We start from the raw sequence: 22088 nt of genomic DNA on the forward strand, positions 1-22088 counted from the left end.
TTTATAGCAGCATGATTTATAATCCTTTGGGTATATACCCAGTAATGGGATGGCTGGGTCATATGGTACATCTAGTTCTAGATTTGTTTTCCTCCAGCTCTTAGTGGTTCTGTGTTTTATTTTTCATTCTTTTTCCTGTGTGCATATCAGTTTGTGTAATTTCTGTTAACCTATTTTCAAGTTCTCTTACCTTTTAAAATTGTTTCAAAATTTTATTTTTTAATTGACAAATAATAATTGTACACATAGGGTACATAACAATATTTTGCTGTGCATAATGTATGGTGATCAGAAGTTCACTTTCTATTGCTCTGGTCTGATAGGCTGGTTTAAAGCATTGTTTATTTCTGTCCATGCATTTTTTTATATCTAGCATTTCTATTGATTCTCTCTTATAGTTTTTGTCTTTCTGCTGAAATTATCCATCTGAGCTTGCATGCTATTTACCTTTTCCAATAGGTCCTTTAATATATTAATTATAGCTATTTTAAATTCCATGTCAGTTAATTCCAACATCTTTGTCATATCTGTATCTGATTCTGATGATTCCTTTGTCTCTTCAAATTTTGTTATTTCTTGCATTTTGTGTGCCTTTTAGTTTTTGTGTTACAAGCTAGATGTGCTGTGTAAGATAGTAAATACTGAGATAAATATACTCTATGCTGCAGATAAACATGCCTTTCCTTCTGCAAGGCCCTTAGTAGTATAGGGATTTACATTAATTTAGTGTGGAGTTTAGTTGGATTTGAAGTTTGTTGTTAGTATCATTGACCTCAGTGCACTATAGGCTTCAAATTTCTTTAGTAATACCTATGCTAGGCTATGGGCTATTTGCCAGAGTGTTTCTCTAAATATCTGCTCCCCGCTTGGCTTTGTGTTTCCCTGCTTTGTTTTGGATCTTCCCTTCATACTGCTCCACAGAATGAATTTGTCTCTTGCGACTCTCTGAGCTATATTCTGTTCTTATTTTATGTGGCTTATTAGAGTAGTTATGATGGTAGGGGGCAGTTCTCAGATGTTCTGATCAGGTTTTGTAGTAGTCCATTTTCACATTGCTATAAAGAACTACCTGAGACTGGGTAATTTTTGAAGAAAAGAGGTTTAATTGATTCACAGTTCCACAGGCTGTACAAAAGCATGGCTGGCAGGCCTCAGGAAACTTGCAGTCATGGTAGAAGGTGAAGGGGGAGTAAGCATGTCCTACCATGGCAGAATGCGGGGGGGGGGAAAATGTGCAAAAGAGGCAAGGCAGAGAGAGAGAGAGAGAGCGGGGGGGGGAGAGAGAGAGAGAGAGAGAGAGAGAGAGGAAGTACCACACACTTTTAAGCCATCATATATCATGAGAACTCACTCACTATCATGAAAACAACAAGGAGGAAATATTCCCCCATGATCTAGTCACCTCCCATCAGGCCTCTCCTCTAATTCAACATGAGATTTGGGTGGGGACACAAATCCAAACCATACCATTTTGCCCTTGTCCCCTCCAAAATCTCATGTTCTTCTCACATTGCAAAATACAATTATCCCTTCTCAGCAGCCCCTTAGTCTTAACTCATTTCAGCATTAACTCAAAAGTCCACAGTCCAAAGTCTCACTGGAGACGAGGCAAGTCCTTTCTGTCTATGAGCCTGTAAAATCAAAAGTAAGTTAGTGACTTCCAAGATACAATAGGGGTACAGACCTTGGGTAAATGCTCCCACTCGAAATGGGAGAAATTGGCCAAAACAAATGGGCTACAGGCCCCATTAAAATCTGAAACCCAGCAGGGCAGTCTTTAAATCTTAAATCTCCAAAATAATCTCCTTTGATTCAATGTCTCACACCCACGCACACTGATGCAAGGGGTGGTCTCCTATAGCCTTGGGTGGCTCTGCCCCAATGACTCTTCAGGGTACTGCCCCTTTGGTTACTTTCATAGGCTGGTGTTGAGTGCCTGAGGCTTTTCCAGGTGCACAGTGTGAGCTGTTGGTGGAGCTACCATTCTGGGGTCTGGAGAATGATGGTTCTCTTTTCACAGTTCCACAAGGCAGTGCCCCAGTGGGGACTCTGTGTGGGGGCTCTAACCTCACATTTCCCCTCTGCACTGCCTTAATAGAGAGTCTCCATGAGGGCTCCACCCTTTCACCAGACTTCTGCCTGAATATCCAGGCATTTCCGTACATCCTCTGAAATCTAGGCAGAAGCTTTGAAACCTCAACTCTTGCCTTCTGCACACCTGCTGGCCTAACACCATGTGGAAGCCACCAAGACTTGAGGCTTGCACCCTCTGAAGGCATGGACTGAGCTGTAACTTGGCCCGTTTTAGCCATGGCTGGAGCGGGAGCAGCTGGGATGCAGGGCACCATATCCTGAGGCTGCACAGAGCAGTTGGGCCCTGGGCCTGGCCCATGAAACCATTTTTCCCTCCTAGGTCTCTGAGCCTGTGATGGGAGTGGCTGTTATGAAAGTCTCTGAAATGCCCTAGAGACATTTTCCGCATTGTGTTGGTTATTAACATTCGGCTCCTCTTTACTTATGCAAATGGCTGGGCTACAAATTTTCCAAACGTTTATGCTTTGTTTCCCCCCTCCGCCAACTTTTTTTTGAGACAGAGTCTTGCTCTGTCGCCCAGGCTGGAGTCCAGTGGCATGATCTCAGTTCACTGCAAGCTCTGCCTCCCAGGTTCACGCCATTCTCCTGCCTCAGCCTCCAGAGTAGCTAGCTGGGACTACAGGCGCCCGCCAGCACTCCCGGCTAATTTTTTGTGTTTTTAGTAGAGATGGAGTTTCTCTGTGTTAGCTAGGATTGTCTTGATCTCCTGACCTTGTGATCCACCTGCCTTGGCCTCCCAAAGTGCTGGGATTAGAGGCATGGGCCACTGCGCCCAGCCTCTGCTTCCCTTTTAAATATGAATTTCAGTTTCAGATAATCTCTTTATTCATGCATATGAATGTACATTTTTAGAAACAGCCAGGTCACCTCTTGAATACTTTGCTACTAAGAAGTTTCTTCCACCAGATACCCTAAATCATCTCTCAAGTTCAAAATTTCACAGATCTCTAGGGCAGAAGCAAAGTGCCACCAGTTTCTTTGCTAAAGTATAGTAAGGGTGACCTTTACTCCAGTTCCCAATAAGTTCCTCATCTCCATCTGAGGCCACCGCAGCCCAGACGTCATTGTTCATGTCAGTATCAGCATTTTGGTCAAAACCATTCAACAAGTCTCTAAGAAGTTCCAAACTTTCCCACATGTTCCTATCTTCTGAGCCCTCCAAACTGTTCCAACCTCTGCCTATTACCTATTACCCACTTCCAAAGTCAACTCTACATTTTCAGGTATCTTTGTAGCAATCCCCCACTTTCCTGGTACCAATATTCTGTATAGTTCATTTTCATGCTGATCTAAAGAACTACACAAGACTGGGTAATTTTTGAAGAAAAGAGGTTTAATTGACTCATAGTGCCACAGGCTGTATAGAAGCATGGGTGGGAAGCCTCAGGAAACTTACAATCATGGTGGAAGGCAAAGGGGAAGCAAGCACATCTTACCATGGTGGAGCAGGAAAGGGAGGGAAGAGGAAAGTGCCACACACTTTCAAACCATCATATCTTGTGAGAATTCACTCACTGTCATGAGAATAGCAAGGAGGAAATCTGCCCCCGTGATCCAATCACCTCTCACCAGTCTTCTCCTCCAATTTGACATAAGATTTGAGCAGGGACACAAATTCAAACCATATAAGGTATCTTTTTTTGGAGAAAAGGCATACAAATTTATTAATGTGTACACAGGGAGAACCATAGAATGATTATCCTAGGTTTCCATTCTAATCAGGCATTGTGAACCTGCTTCATGGGGACCTTCACTGGTGGAACAACCCCTCCTCTAGATCTAGTACTAAGCCTGGAACCTATTCTTGCCTTTCTCCCAGGGATAAACTTTTTTTTCTTGTTTTCCTCCCCCAGTGGCAATGGGTTGCCACAAGCACCCTAAGAATGAAATTTTTGCTTCCTTTATGCCTACAGAGTAAGCCTTCTGTTCCATAGGGAAGATAGAATAGATGAGTCTGAGCAGAGTTTTGACAGTAGTTGCTATCCCCTCACCAAGCCGGCCTGGTGATGAAAACTTTCTAAGAATTTTTTCCAATTTTTCTCTTGAGCTCCTAGTGGGGTTTGATATGGCTTGGCTGTGTCCCTACCAAAATCGCATCTTGAATTCCCACACGTTGTGGGAGGGACCTGGTGGGAGGTGATTGAATCGTGGGGGCAGGTCTTTCCCACGCTGTTCTCATGATAGTGAATGAGTCTCACAAGATCTGATGGTTTCAAAAAGGGGTGTTCCCCTGCACAGCTCTCTCTTTGCCTGCCGCCATCCACATAAGATGTGACCTGATCCTGCTTGCTTTCTGCCATGATTGTGAGGCTTCCCCAGCCATGTGGAAGTGTAAGTCCAATTAAACCTCTTTCTTTTGTAAATTCCCCAGTCTCAGGTATGTCTTTATCAGCAGCATGAAAACAGACTAATACAGGGTTCTTATAGAAAAAAAAAAAAAAAAACCTGCAAGAAAGTATGAACTCTAAGGGGTTTACTGTATCACACTAGCCCGTACTCAGCATTTAACAATTTATTAAAGTTTTCTAGCTGATTCTTGTTACTGGCTTACATGGCATCTGGAAGCATCAGCTAAGGTAATAAAATGCTCTGGTCTTATTTTTGCGTATATGAGCTTGTCTTTTTCCAGATTTTGTTGAATTTTTGCCCTGTGACCTCAGTTCTCTTAGGGGTTCAAGAAATTTCATTTTTTTTTTACAGTTTCTCCAGGATTTTCTTGTCATAAGGATGAAAATAACTCTTTCTAGCTCTCTACATCTCTGAGGTGAAATCAGAACTAATATCTATAACTTTTAATATATAATTTCTAGAACTCAATGAAAATTAACCAGACACAAGAAGTTGCTGGATTTAACCTTGTGGTCAATATATTTAAAAATTAACTGTACCTCTATATACCAACAACAGATAAAATGTTAAAAATTAAATAATACTATTTAACATCAAAGATATGTGAAATTTCTTCTAAGTTCTTGTATTGGAAGGCTTAATAACATAAAAATTCCAATGCTCCCCAAATTGGTCTATTGATTTAATGCAATCCCAATTAAAACCCTAACAGGTTTTTATGGAAATTGACAAGCCGATTCTAAAATATATGTAGAAATGCAAAGAACCAAGAATAGTTAAGTCATTCATGAAGAAGAAAAATGGGGTGGAAGGACTTGTTCTGGCAGATATCAAGACTTCTGTAGAGTAATAGTAGTTAAAAGAGTGTGATACTGGCACAAGGACAGGCAAATAGACCAATGGAAGAGAATCCAGAATCAGATTTACACATGTATGGACACTTGATTTGGGGTAAAGATGACACTGCTGGGCAGCAGGGAATGAATTTCATTTTCAACGAAAATGTGCTCAGAAAACTGTTTATCCGTAAGATAAATAATAATTAAACTTAACCCTTATCTCACAGTTCAGTTCCATGTGGATTGTAGATCTCAATGTAAGAGGCAAAATATAATACTAGTATGGGATAATAAAGAAAAAAATCTTCATGACCTGGGGAAGACAGCATTTCTTATATAAAACACAAAAACCTTAAGGACTTTAAAGGAAAAGATTGATAAATTAAATTTTATTAAAATAAATAATAAAAATATCTGTTTATCAAACAATAGCATTAAGAGAGCAAAATGGCAAGTCACAAATTGAGGGAAGGTACCTTGAACTTGTATAATCACAAAGGTACTATATCCAGGACACATAAGAAACTTGCAACTCCAGTAAGAAAAAGATAGAAAAGTGAATTAAAAAAAAAAAATCCACCAAGACTCAAGAACAGATATCCAAAAGTTCAAGAGTCTGATAAACATGAAGAAGTGTTCAACACTATTAGTCATTAGGGAAATGCAAATTAAACCACAGCAAAATACCATCTCACACCCACCAGCAGAGCTATAATTGAAAAGACTGTTAGCTCCAAATGTTGCCAAGGATGTGGAACAACTAAAAATCTCAAACACGGATAATGTGTAGTGTTGGAAATCTGGAAAAATCTTTGGCATGTCCTACTAAGTTTGAACGTATGCATACCACATTGGTTATCTATTGCCACATAACAAAGTACCCTAAGACTTAATGATTTAAAACAACAGACATGTTTCCTCACTGTTTCTGTGTGTCAGGAATTTGACAGCAGTTTGGCTGTATGGTTTTTAACTTAGTGTCTCTCATGAGTTAGAAGTCAAGATGGCAATTCTTCTGAAGACCGGACTGCAGCTGGAACATTTCTTTTTAAGATGGCTCACTCTCTTGATTATTGGCAGAAATTCTTGGTTCCTCACATGGGAGTGAGCCATCCCTTCTCCCCATGTGGACCTTTCCATAGTACTGCTTGAGCATTCTCATGACCTGGCAACTGACTTTTCCCAGAATGGACAAGGAAGAAGCTATAATGCCTTTTATGACCTAGGCCTGGAGGTAATACACTACCACTTCTGCAATTCTATGTATTAGAAGTAAGTCACTATGTCCAGCCCACACTTGAGGGTCATGGATTTAGTCTCCTCCTTTTGAAGGGAGGAGGGTTGAAGAATTTATGGACATATCTTAAGATCACCATACATATCCTATGACCAAACAATTCTACCCCAAGCTATAGAAGCAAAAATGGGTGGGCGGGTGACCTCAAAACAATGTAACATGTAAAAGAATGTTTATAGCATCATTGTTCATAATAGCCAATTAGCAGAAACCAAATGTCTATTAATAATAGGATGGATAAACACATTGCAGCATATTCTAATACAATGGAATACTATTCAGAAATGAAAATAAACTACAAATACATGCAAAAACACAGATGAATCTCACCAACATATTATTAAGCAAAAGAGATAACCCCCCAGAATGTGTACTACATTGTTGTTTTATATAAATGTTAAAAGGAGGCAAAACCAACCTAAAATATAAGAAGTCAAAATGGTGGTTACCTTTGGAGAGAAGCAGGAGGGAATAATTAAGCAGGCTTACAAGAGAGTTACAAGAGGGAGCTTCTGTTCTATATTTTGTCCTGAGTGGTGGTTGCAAAGGTATATTTACATTGTGATAGCTCATTTAGCCATGGATTACTGATTTGTGCATATTTCAGAATCATCTTATACTTCAAGTTTTAAAAATTGTTAAGATATCAAGGAAATAAACAGTACTCATCCACAAGAAAGAAAACAAGTATGTGTGCAATTTGGCTTGAAAGTATCCAGTGTGTAACACCTGCTTTAGACCTAGGGTTGATGTCCTATTGCATTTGGGCTATTCTAACAAACTACTATAGACTGGATGGCTTATAAACAACAGAAATTTGTTTCTCGTAGTTCTGAAGGCTGTGAAGTCCAAGATCAAGGTTCTGGCAGATTCAATGTCTGGTGAGGACAGACTTCCTGGTTCATAGATGGCTATCTTCTCGCTGAGTTCTTACATGGCAGAAAAGGTAAGAGAGTTCTTTGGGGGTCTCTTATAAGAGCACTAATCCCATTCATGAGGGCTCCAACCTCATGACCTAATCACCTCCCAAAGATCGCATCTCCAAATACCATCACCTTGGGGACTAGGTTTCAACATTTGAATTTGGGCGGACAGAAGTATTCAGTCTCTAGCAGTTGATAAGTGCAATCTGTGGCAGGCCTCAAAGCATATAGTTGTGATAAACTTTGGTGGTAGCATCAGGCTATTCCCGCAAAGTATGAGCTGTAGAATGTTCGTTCTGAAAAGACCTCTGGATCATTTGGTCCAGAGGTTTTTCAAACTGACCTCCCTGGCAGAGACAACCCCTTAGGTACTCCACAGGATGCCAAAACTTCTCAGAACACAGTATGAAAACTATTGATCTAGCTAACTCCCTGGTGCTACAAATAAAGAAACTAATATTTAGAGAGACTGTTACTTGTTTAGAGTTATGCAGCTACTTGTGGCAATGTCTGGAGATTCATTCCCATCTGAATGTAATATCACAAGTATGTTATGCTGTTCTAGTAGAGAAGGAAGAAAGGAGAAATGTTACACATCTCAGGGCCATGAGCTTTGGAGTAGATACTCTCCTAGTCTGTCACTCTAGGTGATGAAAAAGAGAAAGTTAGCAAAGAGAAGCTGAGATAGAAAACGTGATAAAAAGTGTTCCACTTAGGGGCTGCTCTGGGGAATGCCCTATTTTGTCACCAAGGTGCAAGACATTCTCTCATTCAACTCATGCTTTAACTAGCTTCTCAGCTCTGGCTGCACATTAGAACCACCTGGGAACTTTAAAAAGATCCTGCTTCCTGGGCCTCCACAAAGACTAATTGAAATAGACTTTCTGGAGTGAGCTGGAAAGAATAGGATATTTTGATCCTCATTGAGCTTAACCGAGATGTATGTGGACTGACTTCATCATATCCGAGCAGCTCTGACTCTGAACATCAAACTGAGCCTTGCCAGAAGAGTAAGAAACAGAGAGAGAGAGAGAGAGAGAGAGAGAGAGAGAACCCCTTTGCCTCTTTGTTCTGGGACTGAGCTCACAGACATAACGAAAGGGAAACCATTAAAACCATCCATAGTTGGCTGCAGAGTGGTGGCATGATTCAACAGAAGGAGTTCACATCCACTAATCACGGTCTCTTGCATTTTGGTCAAGAAGAGGTTGCAAAGAGAAGGGGGGATGTGGGGATAGTGGCAACTGGCAATGCCAGGGAAGGGGAGAAGCATGTGGCTGAGTGGTATTGTGTCTGTTTCCATACTGATTGATAATTTTCTCTCTCTCCCTCCCCTCCCCCTGCTTCATGTTGTCAAAGGAGGTGGTGGCAAACTTCAGACACTCTACCTTTGTTGCTATGACTTAAGGACTTGAACCTCTTCTCTGTGGCTCCAGCCCTAGGAATGCAGCCCCCATTTATCCTTGGTTTCTCCCCTTATAATAAAATGTTGAAAGAATTAGATTCTTAGGCTGTGCATGGCAAGTGCAATTAAAGTTCCTTGGTTTTATAAGTGGCCTTTGGCAGACCATGGAGTCTACACTTCTACTTAGAATGGGTGGATCCTAGCAAGACTTTTCTCTGAGAGAGGTCACCCTTAGAGATACTTTAGTTCTCCATTCCTTTCTCCAGCCAAGGGAGCCTGATATCTTCCTAACCTGGATTCTTCTCCCCTTTGAAGTGTAGAATGCCAGAAGTGAAAAGAACCAAAGAGGTTATTACCTCCAGTTTCCATTTTGCAGATGAAAAACAGACTTGAACAAAAGTGATTTATGTAAGGTTACATAGTATGTCAGGGGACATGTCAAGGCACAAACATACTTGGTTTAATTCTACAGTAAAATGTCACTAGTTTTCGTCTTTAAAATATTTATACTGATAAAATATGAAATATGCCAAAGATACATAAAAGTACATGAAATAATAGGCACCATCTATCTTATATCACCTAAATTTAAATGATTTTGCATGTCTAGTGTGTTTCATATTTTAAAAATAAATAAATAAAATGTTAAGGATTCAGCTAAAGCACCCCCAATCCATCTCTCTTCTCCCTCCCTCCTTAGGGGTAACAACATTTAAGACTGGAGAGTCCCATTCCTCTGAATATATATATATATATATATATATATATTTTTTTTTTTTTTTTTTTTTTTTTTAGACAGAGTGTCACCTGTCGCCCAGGCTGGAGTGCAGTGACTCGATCTCAGCTCACTGCAACCTCCGCCTCCCTGGTTAAAGTGATTTTCCTGCCTCAGCCTCTTGAGTAGTTGGGATTACAGGCGTGTACCACCACGTCTGGTTAATTTTTATATTTTTAGTAGAGACGGGGTTTCACCATGTTGACCAGGCTGATCATGAACTCCTGACCTCAAGTGATCCACCCACCTCTGCCTCCCAAAGTGCTGGGATTATAGGCATGAGCCACCACGCCCGGCCCCCCTGTATGTTTTTATACTTTGTTCTACATACATATGTATCTTCCATAATACTATATGATATTGTTTTGTCTTAATTAGCATAATTCTCTAGTCTTTTACAGCTTCTTTGTTCATACAACATTATATTTTTAATATTCACCCATGTTGTAAATCTAGTTAATTCACTTCAACAGCTGCATATTATCTCATCCGTGAATAAACACCACCCTATTGGTCTATTATTCCTCCACTGTGAAGTTGTTCCTGAGTTTTGCACAAATCGCTTTGCAATGAACATGTTGCACATGTACCTGTGTCCAACAATTTGAGTTTCTATAGAGTAAAGACCTTGAAGGGAAATTACAAGGTCCTAGGATATGTACACCTTTAATTTTACAAGATATTGTCAAATTGTTCTACAAAGTGGTTAACTCAATTTACACTTCTCACATCTTTGCCAATACTTAGCTAGCTCAGACTTTTACATTTTAACCAATTTGATGGATATGAAATACCATTTGTTGTTTTGGCTTCCATTGTCCTGATTACTGGTACAAGTTGAGTGTCTTCTAATGTTTAATAGTGAATCAGATTGCCTCTTATGTGAATTACATGTTTATCTGCCTTAGCAGAGGGTTGTCTTCTACTGATTTTTAAGGAGTTCTTTATATATTTCCAGTTAAAACTTTTTTGCCTTTTTCATGCACAGCAAATACCTTTTCCCAGTTTGTGACTTTTAAAAAAATGTTTATGTAGTCTTTTGGTTATATAACTTTTTAATTTAATATAGTTGAATGAGAATAACAAACTGTTTTTCCTTTCACACAATACTTAACTTCTGATACAAGATATGAGGGTATTTTTTCCATACCAAGCAGTTTTCCACTTCTTGGTGGACACCAAGTGAACATCCTACACTTTTACTCAATTCTAATACAATTACCTGGAGAAAGCATCAGATCCCAAAGGTTAAGGGTTCAGCCCCATGAGACTGTCCCTTCCAATTTCAGATGCCAATTGCGAGTCAAGGTTATCACCTATGCCTCTGACCATCTGGCTATAAATTGGAGGTACTCACAACCACCTCATCAGGTTCAATAATTTTCTAGAATTGCTAACAGAACTCAGGTAAACAGTTTACTTCCTAGATTACTAGCTTATTATAAAGCATACAGTTCAGGAACAGCCAGATAGAAGGGATGCACAGGGCAAGGAATGGGGGAAAGTAGGCCCTCTCCAGGTGCGCTGCCCTCTCAGCACCTCCACATGGTCGGCACCATGAAAGCTCTCCAAACCCCATCCTCTGGGGGTTTTATAGAGGCCTCATTATACAGACATGATTGATTAAATCATTTGTCATTGGTGACTGAACTCAATCTCCAGCCCCTCTTCCCTCCCTGGCACTACCCCTCCCCGCCATCCACAAACTATCTAGGAGTCATCAGTCATCTTATTAGCATATTTATTAGTCCATTTTCACACTGCTGATAAAGACCTACCCGAGGCTGGGTAATTTATACAGAAAAAGAGGTTTAATGGACTCACAGTTTCGCATGTCCAGGGAGGCCTCACAATCACAGCGGAAGGTGAAAGGCTTATCTTACATGGGATCAGAAAAGTGAGAAAGGAGAGCCAAGCAAAAGTGGAAACGCTGAATGAAACCAACTTAGTCACTACCCTGAGAACAGTATGGGGGAAAACTGCCCCATGATTCCATTATCTTCCCCGGGGTCACTCTCACAACATGTGGGAATTATGGGAGTTGTAATTCAAGATGAGATCTGGGTGAGGACACAGCCAAACCACATCAGCATACAAAAACATAATTATTACTCCAGCGATTCCAAGGGTTTTATGTGCCAGGAAAGGGGTGGGGAGACTAAATACATGTTTCTTATTATGTTGCAGTAGTTTATGTATCAGTCTCCCTTAATGAGTTATTCTTTTTATTTTCTGTTGAAATTTTTATTCTTTTCTTCAAGGCCATATGGGTATTCTACTGTATTTTCTTCTGAAAGGTTGAAGTTTTTGCATTTAACAATGGGATTTTAATTAGTTTGGAATTCGTTTTGTGTGTGGTATAAAGACAGAATACATTTTATCTTATAACATAAGAAAAATCAATTGTCCCGGCCTCACCTATAGAGTAGTTTATGGTTGTCCCCCAGAATTACAATGCCACCTCTGTGATATATCCAGTCCCCAATCTGTATGAGTATCTACTTATGGAGTTTTACGTTCTACTTGTCTGTTTGTCTATCCACGTGCCAATGCCACACTTTCCACTGCTCTAGCTTTCTAATTTTGAAGTTTGATAATGCAACTTCTTCTTCTAAATTGTCTTGTCTATTTGCTACTGTATAATTTCCAGTTAATTTTAGAAACGGTTTGTAAAATTCTGAAAAATTGTTCAGATTCTTATTAGAAATACATAGAATTTGTTAATTTGGGAAGAATTGTCATCCTTAATGATACTGAGGGTTCTTATCCAAGAATACAATGTATCTTTGCATTTATTTAGGTCTTTAAAAAAAATGTTTCAGGCCGGGCGCAGTGGCTCACGCCTGTAATCCCAGCACTTTGGGAGGCTGAGGCGGGTGGACCACTTGAGGTCAGGAGTTCAAGACCAGCCTGGCCAACATGGTGAAACTCCGTCTCTACTAAAAACACAAAAATTAGCTGGGTGTAGCGACGGGCGCCGGTAATCCCAACTACTCAGGAGGCTGAGGCAGGAGAATCTCTTGAACCTGGGAGGTAGAGGTTGCAGTGAGCTGAGATCACACCACTGCACTCCAGCCTTGGTGACAAGAGTGAAACTCCATCTTAAAAAAAAAAGTTTCATTGAGAATGCTGGCTTGATACTGAAAACAGTAACAAAGAAAGAAAAAATATTTTCAGTAACTGTTCACAATTTTCTTCTTGAAGCTATTCCACATATTTTGTTGGACTTATTTCTAGTTACTTAATAGATTTATTGTATATTTTAAAGTCATATCTTTCAAATATATGTTGCTGGTATATTCAAATGTCAGTGACATTAATATATTGCTCTTGTTTCCAGCAACCACTCTTGTTAGTCCTTATATATAATGTATAGATTCTCTTAATGTTCTGTGTAGATAACATAATATTATCAATAATATTTTTACTCTTCATTTTCAGCCTTTTAATTCTATTTTATAATTGTATTGGCTAGAATATCCAGTATAATGTTGAATAAGAGTTGTAATAATAAACATACTTGTTCCCAGAACCCTTTCATTAGCTTCCACCACCTGCTGCTTTTAGCCTTACTCCAAGATTGTTTTGTTCTAGGCCACTAGCCAAGAAGTAGGTCTCTCAGTCCCTGATGACCCAGACTTCCCTGCTGACCCAGACTTCCCTGCTGACCCAGACTTCCCTGTATAGGAATGCAGCTCCTACGAACCTCATTCAGCCAGTTGCGCTTAGTAAAGGTGTCCAACCATCCTTAGGAGTTTTATTTGGGTGGTCCACTACTCTCTAGTGCAATGTGTCTGAGGGGCTTGAAAACCTTTTATTCTTTCCATATGTTTATGTTCATTAAAGGAATCACCATCTATATAGGGTCAATAGTCAGAGACCTATATCCTTCTCTCAACCCCCACACTAATTGATCATCAATTATGTCAGTTCCACATTCTACATATCTGTCAAAATATTCTCTCTTCTCCATTTCCAACACCGGTTATTGGCTTGGGCCCTCAGTTCTCCCACCTTAACTGTAGTAACAGTTTCCTAACTAGTCTCCCTGTCTTTCATCTAAATTCCCGAACACCTTTCTTCTCACTGCTGCCAAGTTTATCTTTCAAAAATACAATTCTCATTATGCCTTTCTGGGTTTAAAATGCTTCATTGGCTTTCCATTGTCTCCTGCATGAAGTCTTAGTTCTCCAGCTGATCATACTAACTATTTATTCTGGCTAGCTGTCTAACACACCAGCCTAGCAAAACTAAAGTGCTTATTGTTCAGCTATGCTGTTTATTGGTGCTGTGATTTTTGTATAGGCTGGTCTCTCTGCTTGGATTGCTCTGGCAAAGTCATATTCATTTTCAAACCTAGAGCAGATGTCCCTTCCTCCAGGAATTATTGATAAAGAGTGCAAGAAATATTCATTGAGTACCTCTATATTTCAGATACTATGCTAGATGCTGGGAATACAAAATGCATAAGACATAGTCTGAATCTTCTAGTGTCAATCAACTACTTACACTTCTTACCTCCCCTTAGCTTTAAGTGCCTGGTGCATGATTTTTACTTACCTAATTCTTCATTCTTTTCCATGTATGTCTACAAAATCTTCTCCATTCTCGATAAATACTGTACACATATAAATGTACAAATATTACATTATTCTCAAGTAGAGATGCACATATATAATATTCAGAAAACACACAGTATTCAGAAACATTCATAGACACAGTTTCACCTAGGAAGTATGATTATAAATGATGAGATAACAGCTTAGTACTTTGTTGTCAGATCCTAGCTCAGTCAAAACACAGAAGCATTGTACAGCTAGGGTGGTGAAGAGTATTGTGTTCTGAAAATAGATTGCCTAAATTTGATTCTCAGCTCTGCTACTTACAAGCAAGGTGGCCTTAGGTAAGTTAATAAAACTTTGCACCTCATCTGTAAAATGGGGACAATGATGATCCCTGCGTCACAGTGCAGTTCAATACAAATTATTGAATTTGTATTTACTTCAATAATGAAAGTGCTTGGAGGCTAGTCTGACCATAGTGAGTTATCTCAATTGGTTGTCCCCAGTCAGCTGCAGATAGAACTCCTTGTTGTCTTCCCCCATTCTCACTAGCACACTTAGCTAGTCTTTATTAAAAAGTGTCTAGAATAGTGCCTAGCACAATGTGTTTAATACATGGTAGCTATTATTATTACTTTGTATAGGAGGAAGTCACTATCAGCAAGTCAAGTGATTTTTACTTTATATCTAGCAATGGAAGAACTGCTGTTGTTATGAGCCAAGTGCATACTCTTATCTAATCTTTATTGGACTAATGGCACATGTGGGAAGAATGACTGGCCCAAGAGAGCCCGGAGCTGTGGGATTCAGTTTTCCCTTATGTAGAGCTAAATAACATATGTGGAAAGAAACTATATTAGCACACATTGACAGAACCAGCTAGCTGTAAATACAGATGGATGGAAATACATTAATAGCTAGGTGAGGGTCTAGAGTGTAACAGCTAAGAGCACAAACTCTGGAGTCAGACCACCTCACCTAGGCTCATTACTCTGCCATTTACCACATTGTAACCTTGAGCAGGTTATCTCTTTGTTCCTCCATTTCCATATCTATAAAATGGGATGGATAATAATAGCCCTTATTTCATGCAGTTATTGTAAGAAAGCATGTGAAGCACTAAGAATTGCTTGGTACATAGTACATAATAAATGATGAAGAAAAAAGATGCATGCAGTAGACAGAGAAATGGGTCAAAATAAGTCATCTAAGTGTTCACTTCAAGAGAAGCAATGAAGGTAGATGTTCAACTGGATGAGTGATTCCCAAGGGAAAAATAAGGAAATTCTAATTCTGATGCACTTGAGATAAACTTTATTAAAGCTATTTTTCATTTGTTTATCTAGAAGTCTCCAACTTATCATCCCAATTATGTTTGGTTTACAGCACCAGGATTTCCCAAAATACGCTCCATGGAGCATTTGCCCTAAACCTTATGTGAGAAAAAAGGGTTCTGTGGCTGAATGACTTTGGGGGAATGCTGAGTGCCATATTTCCTTCTATATTCAAATGTACATTAACACTCTAAGGTTTAACATGTCCTGAAAAAAATGTTTCATTTAGTTTAATCCAGCATTTCTTGAATTGACTTAATAATAGAGTCCTTTTTTCATATACTATGAATTAACATTCCAGGGAACAAACATGGGAGAAACACTGGCTTAGATGAATATTAAAATGGCCTTTATACCAAAGCGAGGGCTGAGGGGTATGGGGGGGAGGTGTGAGACGGATAGGGCTCACATTTCTTTTTAGACTGGAATTGAGCATTTGCTGAAGACTGTTCACAAACCTGGAAACTATGCAAATCCCTCAGGATCACAGACATCCAAACATACACAGTGTTGCTGGGAACACGTACAGGATCTCCAGAGGGGGTTGAGGGACATGACCCCCAACCCTCACACTGCAGCTTCCTCCTCCTGCTGCTGCTGCTACTGTGCTAGGATCCCTCCACGGAAGACCTATGAGGCTCCTAAACATTTTACCATCTATCTTTGGCCACACACTTCCTGAATTTATTCTCTGGAAGAGAAGAGGCCCACTGGGGAAAAGAGAAGCCAGATCCAGGAGGGAACCGGGAGAAGGAAAGACAAGGAGAAGAGACTGAGTTAAGATCCTGCACCAGATCCAGGACAAGGATGCTCCTCTGGGTGGAGGCTACATGAAGGATATCAGCAACACGGGGTAAGGGGCCCTCTCACAGCAGAGCTCAGGAGAAATGATATGAGCTCAGGAGAAATGATACTGACTTCTAAGGTTAGTGACCAGCATGGGAGCTTCCTGAGACTGTGTTTAATGAATTTAATGAATGTTTATTCATTCATTTTTCTTGAAGAAAAATGTGATGGCTGGTGGACTTTCTGCCATGGAAGGAGAGACTGAGATTACATGCTACGTGGCCTGGTGCAAAGAGACCTAGAGTCTTTGCAAAGCAAAAGGTCAAAACCTTGATCTGGCAAGGTCAAAACCTTGGTAGGGGCTGAGGTCTGTGAGTGGCTTCTCAGTGACAATGAAGGATAAGAAAAAATAAAAATAAATATACCTGCGTGAACAATGCCTGGCTATGGAAAGCGGCAGCGGGATGTTTTTAAACTCCCATAACTATATTTTTCTATGATATTTTACTTTTATAGTTGTAGAAACTTGAGTCAACTTCTCTAGTTTATCTCTACCTTCTAGAAACAAATCTTTATTTACGTATTTATTTATTTATTTATTCGAGACTGAGTTTTGCTCTGTGGCCCAGGCTGGAGTGCAGTGGCATGATCTCCGCTCACTGCAAGCTCCGCCGCCCCAGTTCTAGCAATTCTCCTGCCTCAGCCTCCCGAGTAGCTGAGATTACAGGGGCGTGCCACCACGCACGGTTGTTTTGTATTTTTAGTAGAGACAGGGTTTCGCCATGTAGGCCAGGCTGGTCTCGAACTCCTGACCTCAGGTGATCCACCCGCCTCGGCCTCGCAAAGTGCTGGGATTACAGGCCGTGAGCCACTGGGCCTGGCCTAGAAACGAATCTTTAGTTTCTAGAAAATCTGAACAGACATTACCTGTAAACTTCATATTACTGTGTTTTTAGTGAAACAATGTTTTGCAAGTATTTACGAGGGAATGGAAATAGAACGCAGGAAACACACCCTAGAAAGTTATATCCACATAATTCTAGAAGGAGAGGGGGATATATTTGCAGGGGGTGAGATTTCCCGAGAACTTCTGGAGGAAAGAGGGAATCTTCTCCGTCGGCGAGGTGGGGGACGGTGTTTCAGCGAGCGGGAGGCGGCTGCAGGTAGGGAAGGCGGCCGCAGTCCCCCGGGAGCCGGGGGCGGAGCAGGAAACGGCGGCGCGCGGAGCGGGAGGCGGAGCCGCAGCGAGCGCCGCAGGTGGGGACGAGCCGGGCGGCACCTGCCCCGGGACCAGAGCGGACCTCCTTCCGCGCTGCGCCGAGTGAGGGGAAACCCGAGGGGTTCCCTGGAGAAGGTGGTGCGTCCTGGGGCTGCAGCTGAGGAAGAAAGACGCAGTGCCCCGAAGCCCCTGAACTGAAAAGGGCCAGAAAGGGGGCGGCATGGCATGGCCCAAACTGCCCGCACCTTGGCTGCTGCTCTGCACTTGGCTCCCAGCAGGTGAGCCTTGGAAAAATGGTACCCACCCTGGACCCAAGGAGACAGGAAGCCACTGTGGCCTGGCCTTGCAGAGCTGGCCGCGGGCAGGGCAGTGGAGGCCTGGGCCGCGCTCTGGTGGCGCTTGGCATGGGCACCAGGAGGTGCGGGGACTGGATCGAGTTTCTGCCTGTGGGAACCTGTTGCTTTCCTCTTTTGTTAGTCCAGGCCCTTCCCAAACAGGTGCAACTAAGAAACCTGGAGCCTTTGAGCTTTCCTTCCTACAGTCATTAGGCACTTCTTGATCTCTGAAGCTGAACTGATAGGGGCAAAAGCACCATTCTTAAAAATTCCTAATTACTTTTTCCTTTCATCTGACATGGTGACAACCATATTGACCCAGAAGTGCATATGTTTCATTTCTGGGAGGTTATAATATGTCCTCAGTATACAAAGCAGCGTTTGGCCAGAATCTGAATCCATTGTGCAGGACCACAACGTGTGCCTCTGTGCTAACCATGTTCAATGTCACTTTTCTACTTTCTTTGTATCCAGTCACTGCCCTAACTTTACCCCCTTGCTCATCCCGCATCAGGTGTCCAACCATCTACCCTCTCAGCCTTCATTCTCTTACCCTCCACACCAATCTCTCTGTTTTGGAAAACATGATTTTGTGTATCTCTGTGTGTGGCCTGGAAATCTGCCAGAAGTGTGTATCTCCACGAGTGAAACCAGGTCGGAAAGGGTAGCTGAGGGACGGAATGAGCAGGCTCTTTCAGCTCTTTTCCAATTAGGATGTAGGTGTGACCTTGCAAAGAAAATTTATAAGTTCCCTTGGAAGCTCCACCCTGTTTTATTTCATTTTACCCCTCCCCTCCCTTTCGGAATAGCTGCCCTCTTACCTCTTAAGTTGTCAGTGGAAGGTCAACTTAGAGTTTGCTCACAGACAAATTTGAGTCTTGTATTTTTAGGTTGGGAACAGATGCAATATGAAGGTGTGTCGGCAGAATGTTCTTTTTACAAGCTCAGTAAGAGATAAGAATTGCTCAGGTATAATCAAATCTGATTCAGACAGGATTCTACAATAACTTAAGCATAATGCTGAGAATAAAGGGGAGAGAGGCTTGCAAAAGGGTAGACCCTGTCTGAAGCTGACGAGACTAGATGTTGGACACCCACGATGCACAGGGAAATAGACTAACCCTCACCTCAATTTGTGTCCAAAATTTCACCAAACACCAGCTGAGGCTATGAATGCAAATTTATAAAAATCCCACAGGTTTGCACAGTCTTCTCTCCTGTGCCTCCCCTGCTCATCTCAAACTCCACAGCAGCTGGGGATTTCTGAAGCTGCTTAAGCTACCTTTTTTAGAAAAAATACAGTTCTGCTCCTACCTCTGCCCTTGGGTATTCTATCCCCAGAATTAAGACTTCATAATCCTCAGCAAACCTCTACACTCACTTTCACTGTATAGATGAGAAATTGATATTTCAACTGTTTGACTCCAACACTTGGAGGGGAAATAGCTATTTTAGCAGATAGTTTTCCTATGTGTAGAAATGTAAATAAACTACATTAGCTATTTAATGTGGTTTGTGTCAATGATGTTTACGTGACACTGGACAAGTTACTGAACTGTTCAAAGCTTCCAGTAAACAGCAATGATTATAGTACATATCTCATACGGCTTTTGTGAGGATGAAGTGAAATTAAGGTTTTAAAGCACTTAGTAGAGTGCCTGAACAAAGTGAGGGAAAGCTTAATCAGTATTATCCAGGCTGATAATAGTAGTCAGGAATTAGAGCCAGGTGGGATTGTTTAAAGCTAACTTTAAGGAAACAGGTTTCTCTATTCTTCCTTCCCCTATGGCTAAGAAAATATGAGCTATAGTAACAGGTGATTATTAGGTTGGAATTCTGAATCTGCCTCATACTAGCTGTAACTTTGGATGGATTACTTCAACTGCCTTTGTCTGGAAAACAGGTGAAATTCCTGACAAGCCAACTCCCTTTGCCCTCTCAATAAGGCCAACTATTGTTGGGTGGATTAAGGTCAAGCACAGTGTCAATGACATGCTGCAAACTGTGATATGCGCTTTGGAAAACCCTGTACTAGAGTGTGTTCATTTTGGTCCATCACCTTGTTCTCTCCTGTCTCTAAAGAAGAGTCAACCCAATTCTCTTATTAGCCTCCAAGTTCCCACAATTGCAAAGTGTGAGGCAGTAGTAAAATTGTGTCATATTTAGGTACTTGCTGGTCACTGTGGCTTGGGGCCCCTCATGAAGCTTCTGAGGTCTGGGAGTCTTGTGATATTGTCACAGTCCTTGTGCTCTGAGCTGTGTAGAGATCAGTTGTCAGAAGTAGGTGTGTGTGGTCTTCACTCAGGAAATACTGGGCATAAGTCCTTCTCGACTCCCCCACCTTTTCCTTAACTTTTAAGCCAAAATTCCCAAAGTGTCTGTCAAGATCAAACTGAAGATCAAGTTTCCTCTCCTGCTCTCAATATCTACCAAAGCAGTGGTTTCTGATTTTTTTTTCACAGCTCCCGGAAAGATCCGATTACATTGTGACATGTATGCACACGTATTTAGTTTATAAAATGGAAGCAAAATAATCACAAAAATTGTATTACTAAGTTGAATAAAATAATAACAATTGACATTACATATTATCTTACTGAAGTTAAAATTCATTTAAAAAATCATCCCCACATTAACAATATTAAATATAAACACCCTGTAAGTTGATTTTCTCAAAACCCACGGCAAACTGCACTATGCACTTTGGAAAACCCTGTACTAAAGTGTGTTCATTTTGGCCCATCACCTTGATCCCTCCTGTCTCTAAAGAAGAGTCAACCCGGTTCTCAAATTAGCCTCCAAGTTCCCACAATTGCAAAGTGTGAGGCCGTAGTAAAATTGTGTCATATTTAGGTACTTGCTGGTCACTGTGGCTTGAGGCCCCTAACGAAGCTTCTGGGCTCAGGGAGTCTTGTGATATTGTCACAGTCCTTGTGCTCTGAGCTGTGTAGAGATCAGTTGCCAGAGGGGTGTGTTGGGGGGGTAGGTGTGTAATTCTCTGAAAGTTTTTTCTTCAGAAATAAATACACTTTTGGGGCTGGGTGCAGTGGCTCACGCCTGTAATCCCAGCACTTTGGGAGGCCAAGGTGAGCGGATCACCTAAGGTCAGGAATTCAAGACCAGCCTGGCCAACATGGTGAAACCCCATCTCTACTAAAAGTAGAAAAATTAGCTGAGCGTAGTGGCATGCACCTGTAGTGCCAGCTACTTGGGAGGCTGAGGCACTTGAATCCAGGAGGTGGAGGTTGCAGTGAGCTGAGATCACGCCACTTCTCTCTAGCTTGGGCAACAGAGTGAGACTCTGTCTTAAAAAAAAAAATACACTTTTAACGCAGAAGTGGTATGTGAATATCTGTTCTTAAAACATTAAAATAAGGCTAAAGTAAGTACCACTGTTGGCTAATAGTTCTGGTTGCCTTCATCCAATGTCAAAGTTTATTCTCAGAATGAAAGTTTAGTGTCCCTGCTGATTCCCCAAACTCTAAAATGATGTGTGTCATTTCTGCTCTGGTGAATTTTTTTAACATCATAGTGTGTGGTGTTAACTTGCAGATCCAAAAGCTATCAACTTGTATTTTCATTCTTTGGGAAATCAGACAACTGACTCCTAAGTAATAATATCCTTAGAGAGACAGCATCTAGACCAGTAATTTTTCCTGAGTGGTGGGGGTGGAGGTATGGACCATACTGTAGACTTAATGAAATCTTACAAAGTTCCCTGTTATTTCTCAGGGTGAGGGGGTATGGGTGGTGGATGGGAGACTGTCCACTCAACTGCTCCCTTGTCTCCTTGGGAGCTCCTGAATACCTCCCCAGAATCCCAGCACTCTGTTGAACACAGGTAAAAATCACTCCCAGCCTTTATCTTCCCCTCCCAGACAGTTTTACAGATAAGGAAATCCGGACCCAAGTCGTGTGTCTCAGGTTGACATAGGGGAGTTAGTTTGAGAACTGGGACCAGAATCCTGGTGTCTTCACCCTTTCTCCATTGCTCTCTCTCCTATTTCATACTGTGGAGCAGGTTTTTTTTGTTTGTTTTTGTTTTTGTTTTTTTTTTAATTATACTGGGTTACATGTGCAGAACGTGCAGTTTTGTTACATAGATATACATGTGCCATGGTGGTTTGCTGCACCTATCAACCCGTCACCTACATTAGGTATTTCTCCTAA

General features: G+C 41.2%; 1 protein-coding gene across 3 annotated transcripts in view; it reads left to right on the top strand.

Annotated features, from left to right (window-relative positions):
- The first annotated feature begins 17666 nt into the window (after positions 1-17666).
- ILDR1 (immunoglobulin-like domain containing receptor 1) overlaps positions 17667-22088 on the top strand; it is a 35330-nt gene continuing 30908 nt past the window's right edge. For 2 of the 3 annotated variants that reach the window (XM_011971585.1, XM_011971586.1), the window contains exon 1: positions 17667-17861. In XM_011971585.1, coding sequence (XP_011826975.1) covers positions 17804-17861 — 58 coding nt within the window. In that variant the 5' untranslated portion in view covers positions 17667-17803. The remainder of the gene's footprint in view (positions 17862-22088) is intronic. The other variant, XM_011971587.1, reaches the window with a different exon arrangement.

The sequence above is a fragment of the Mandrillus leucophaeus genome, unplaced genomic scaffold (genome assembly GCF_000951045.1).
Source record: "Mandrillus leucophaeus isolate KB7577 unplaced genomic scaffold, Mleu.le_1.0 Scaffold123, whole genome shotgun sequence".
NCBI classification, from domain to species: Eukaryota; Metazoa; Chordata; class Mammalia; order Primates; family Cercopithecidae; genus Mandrillus; species Mandrillus leucophaeus.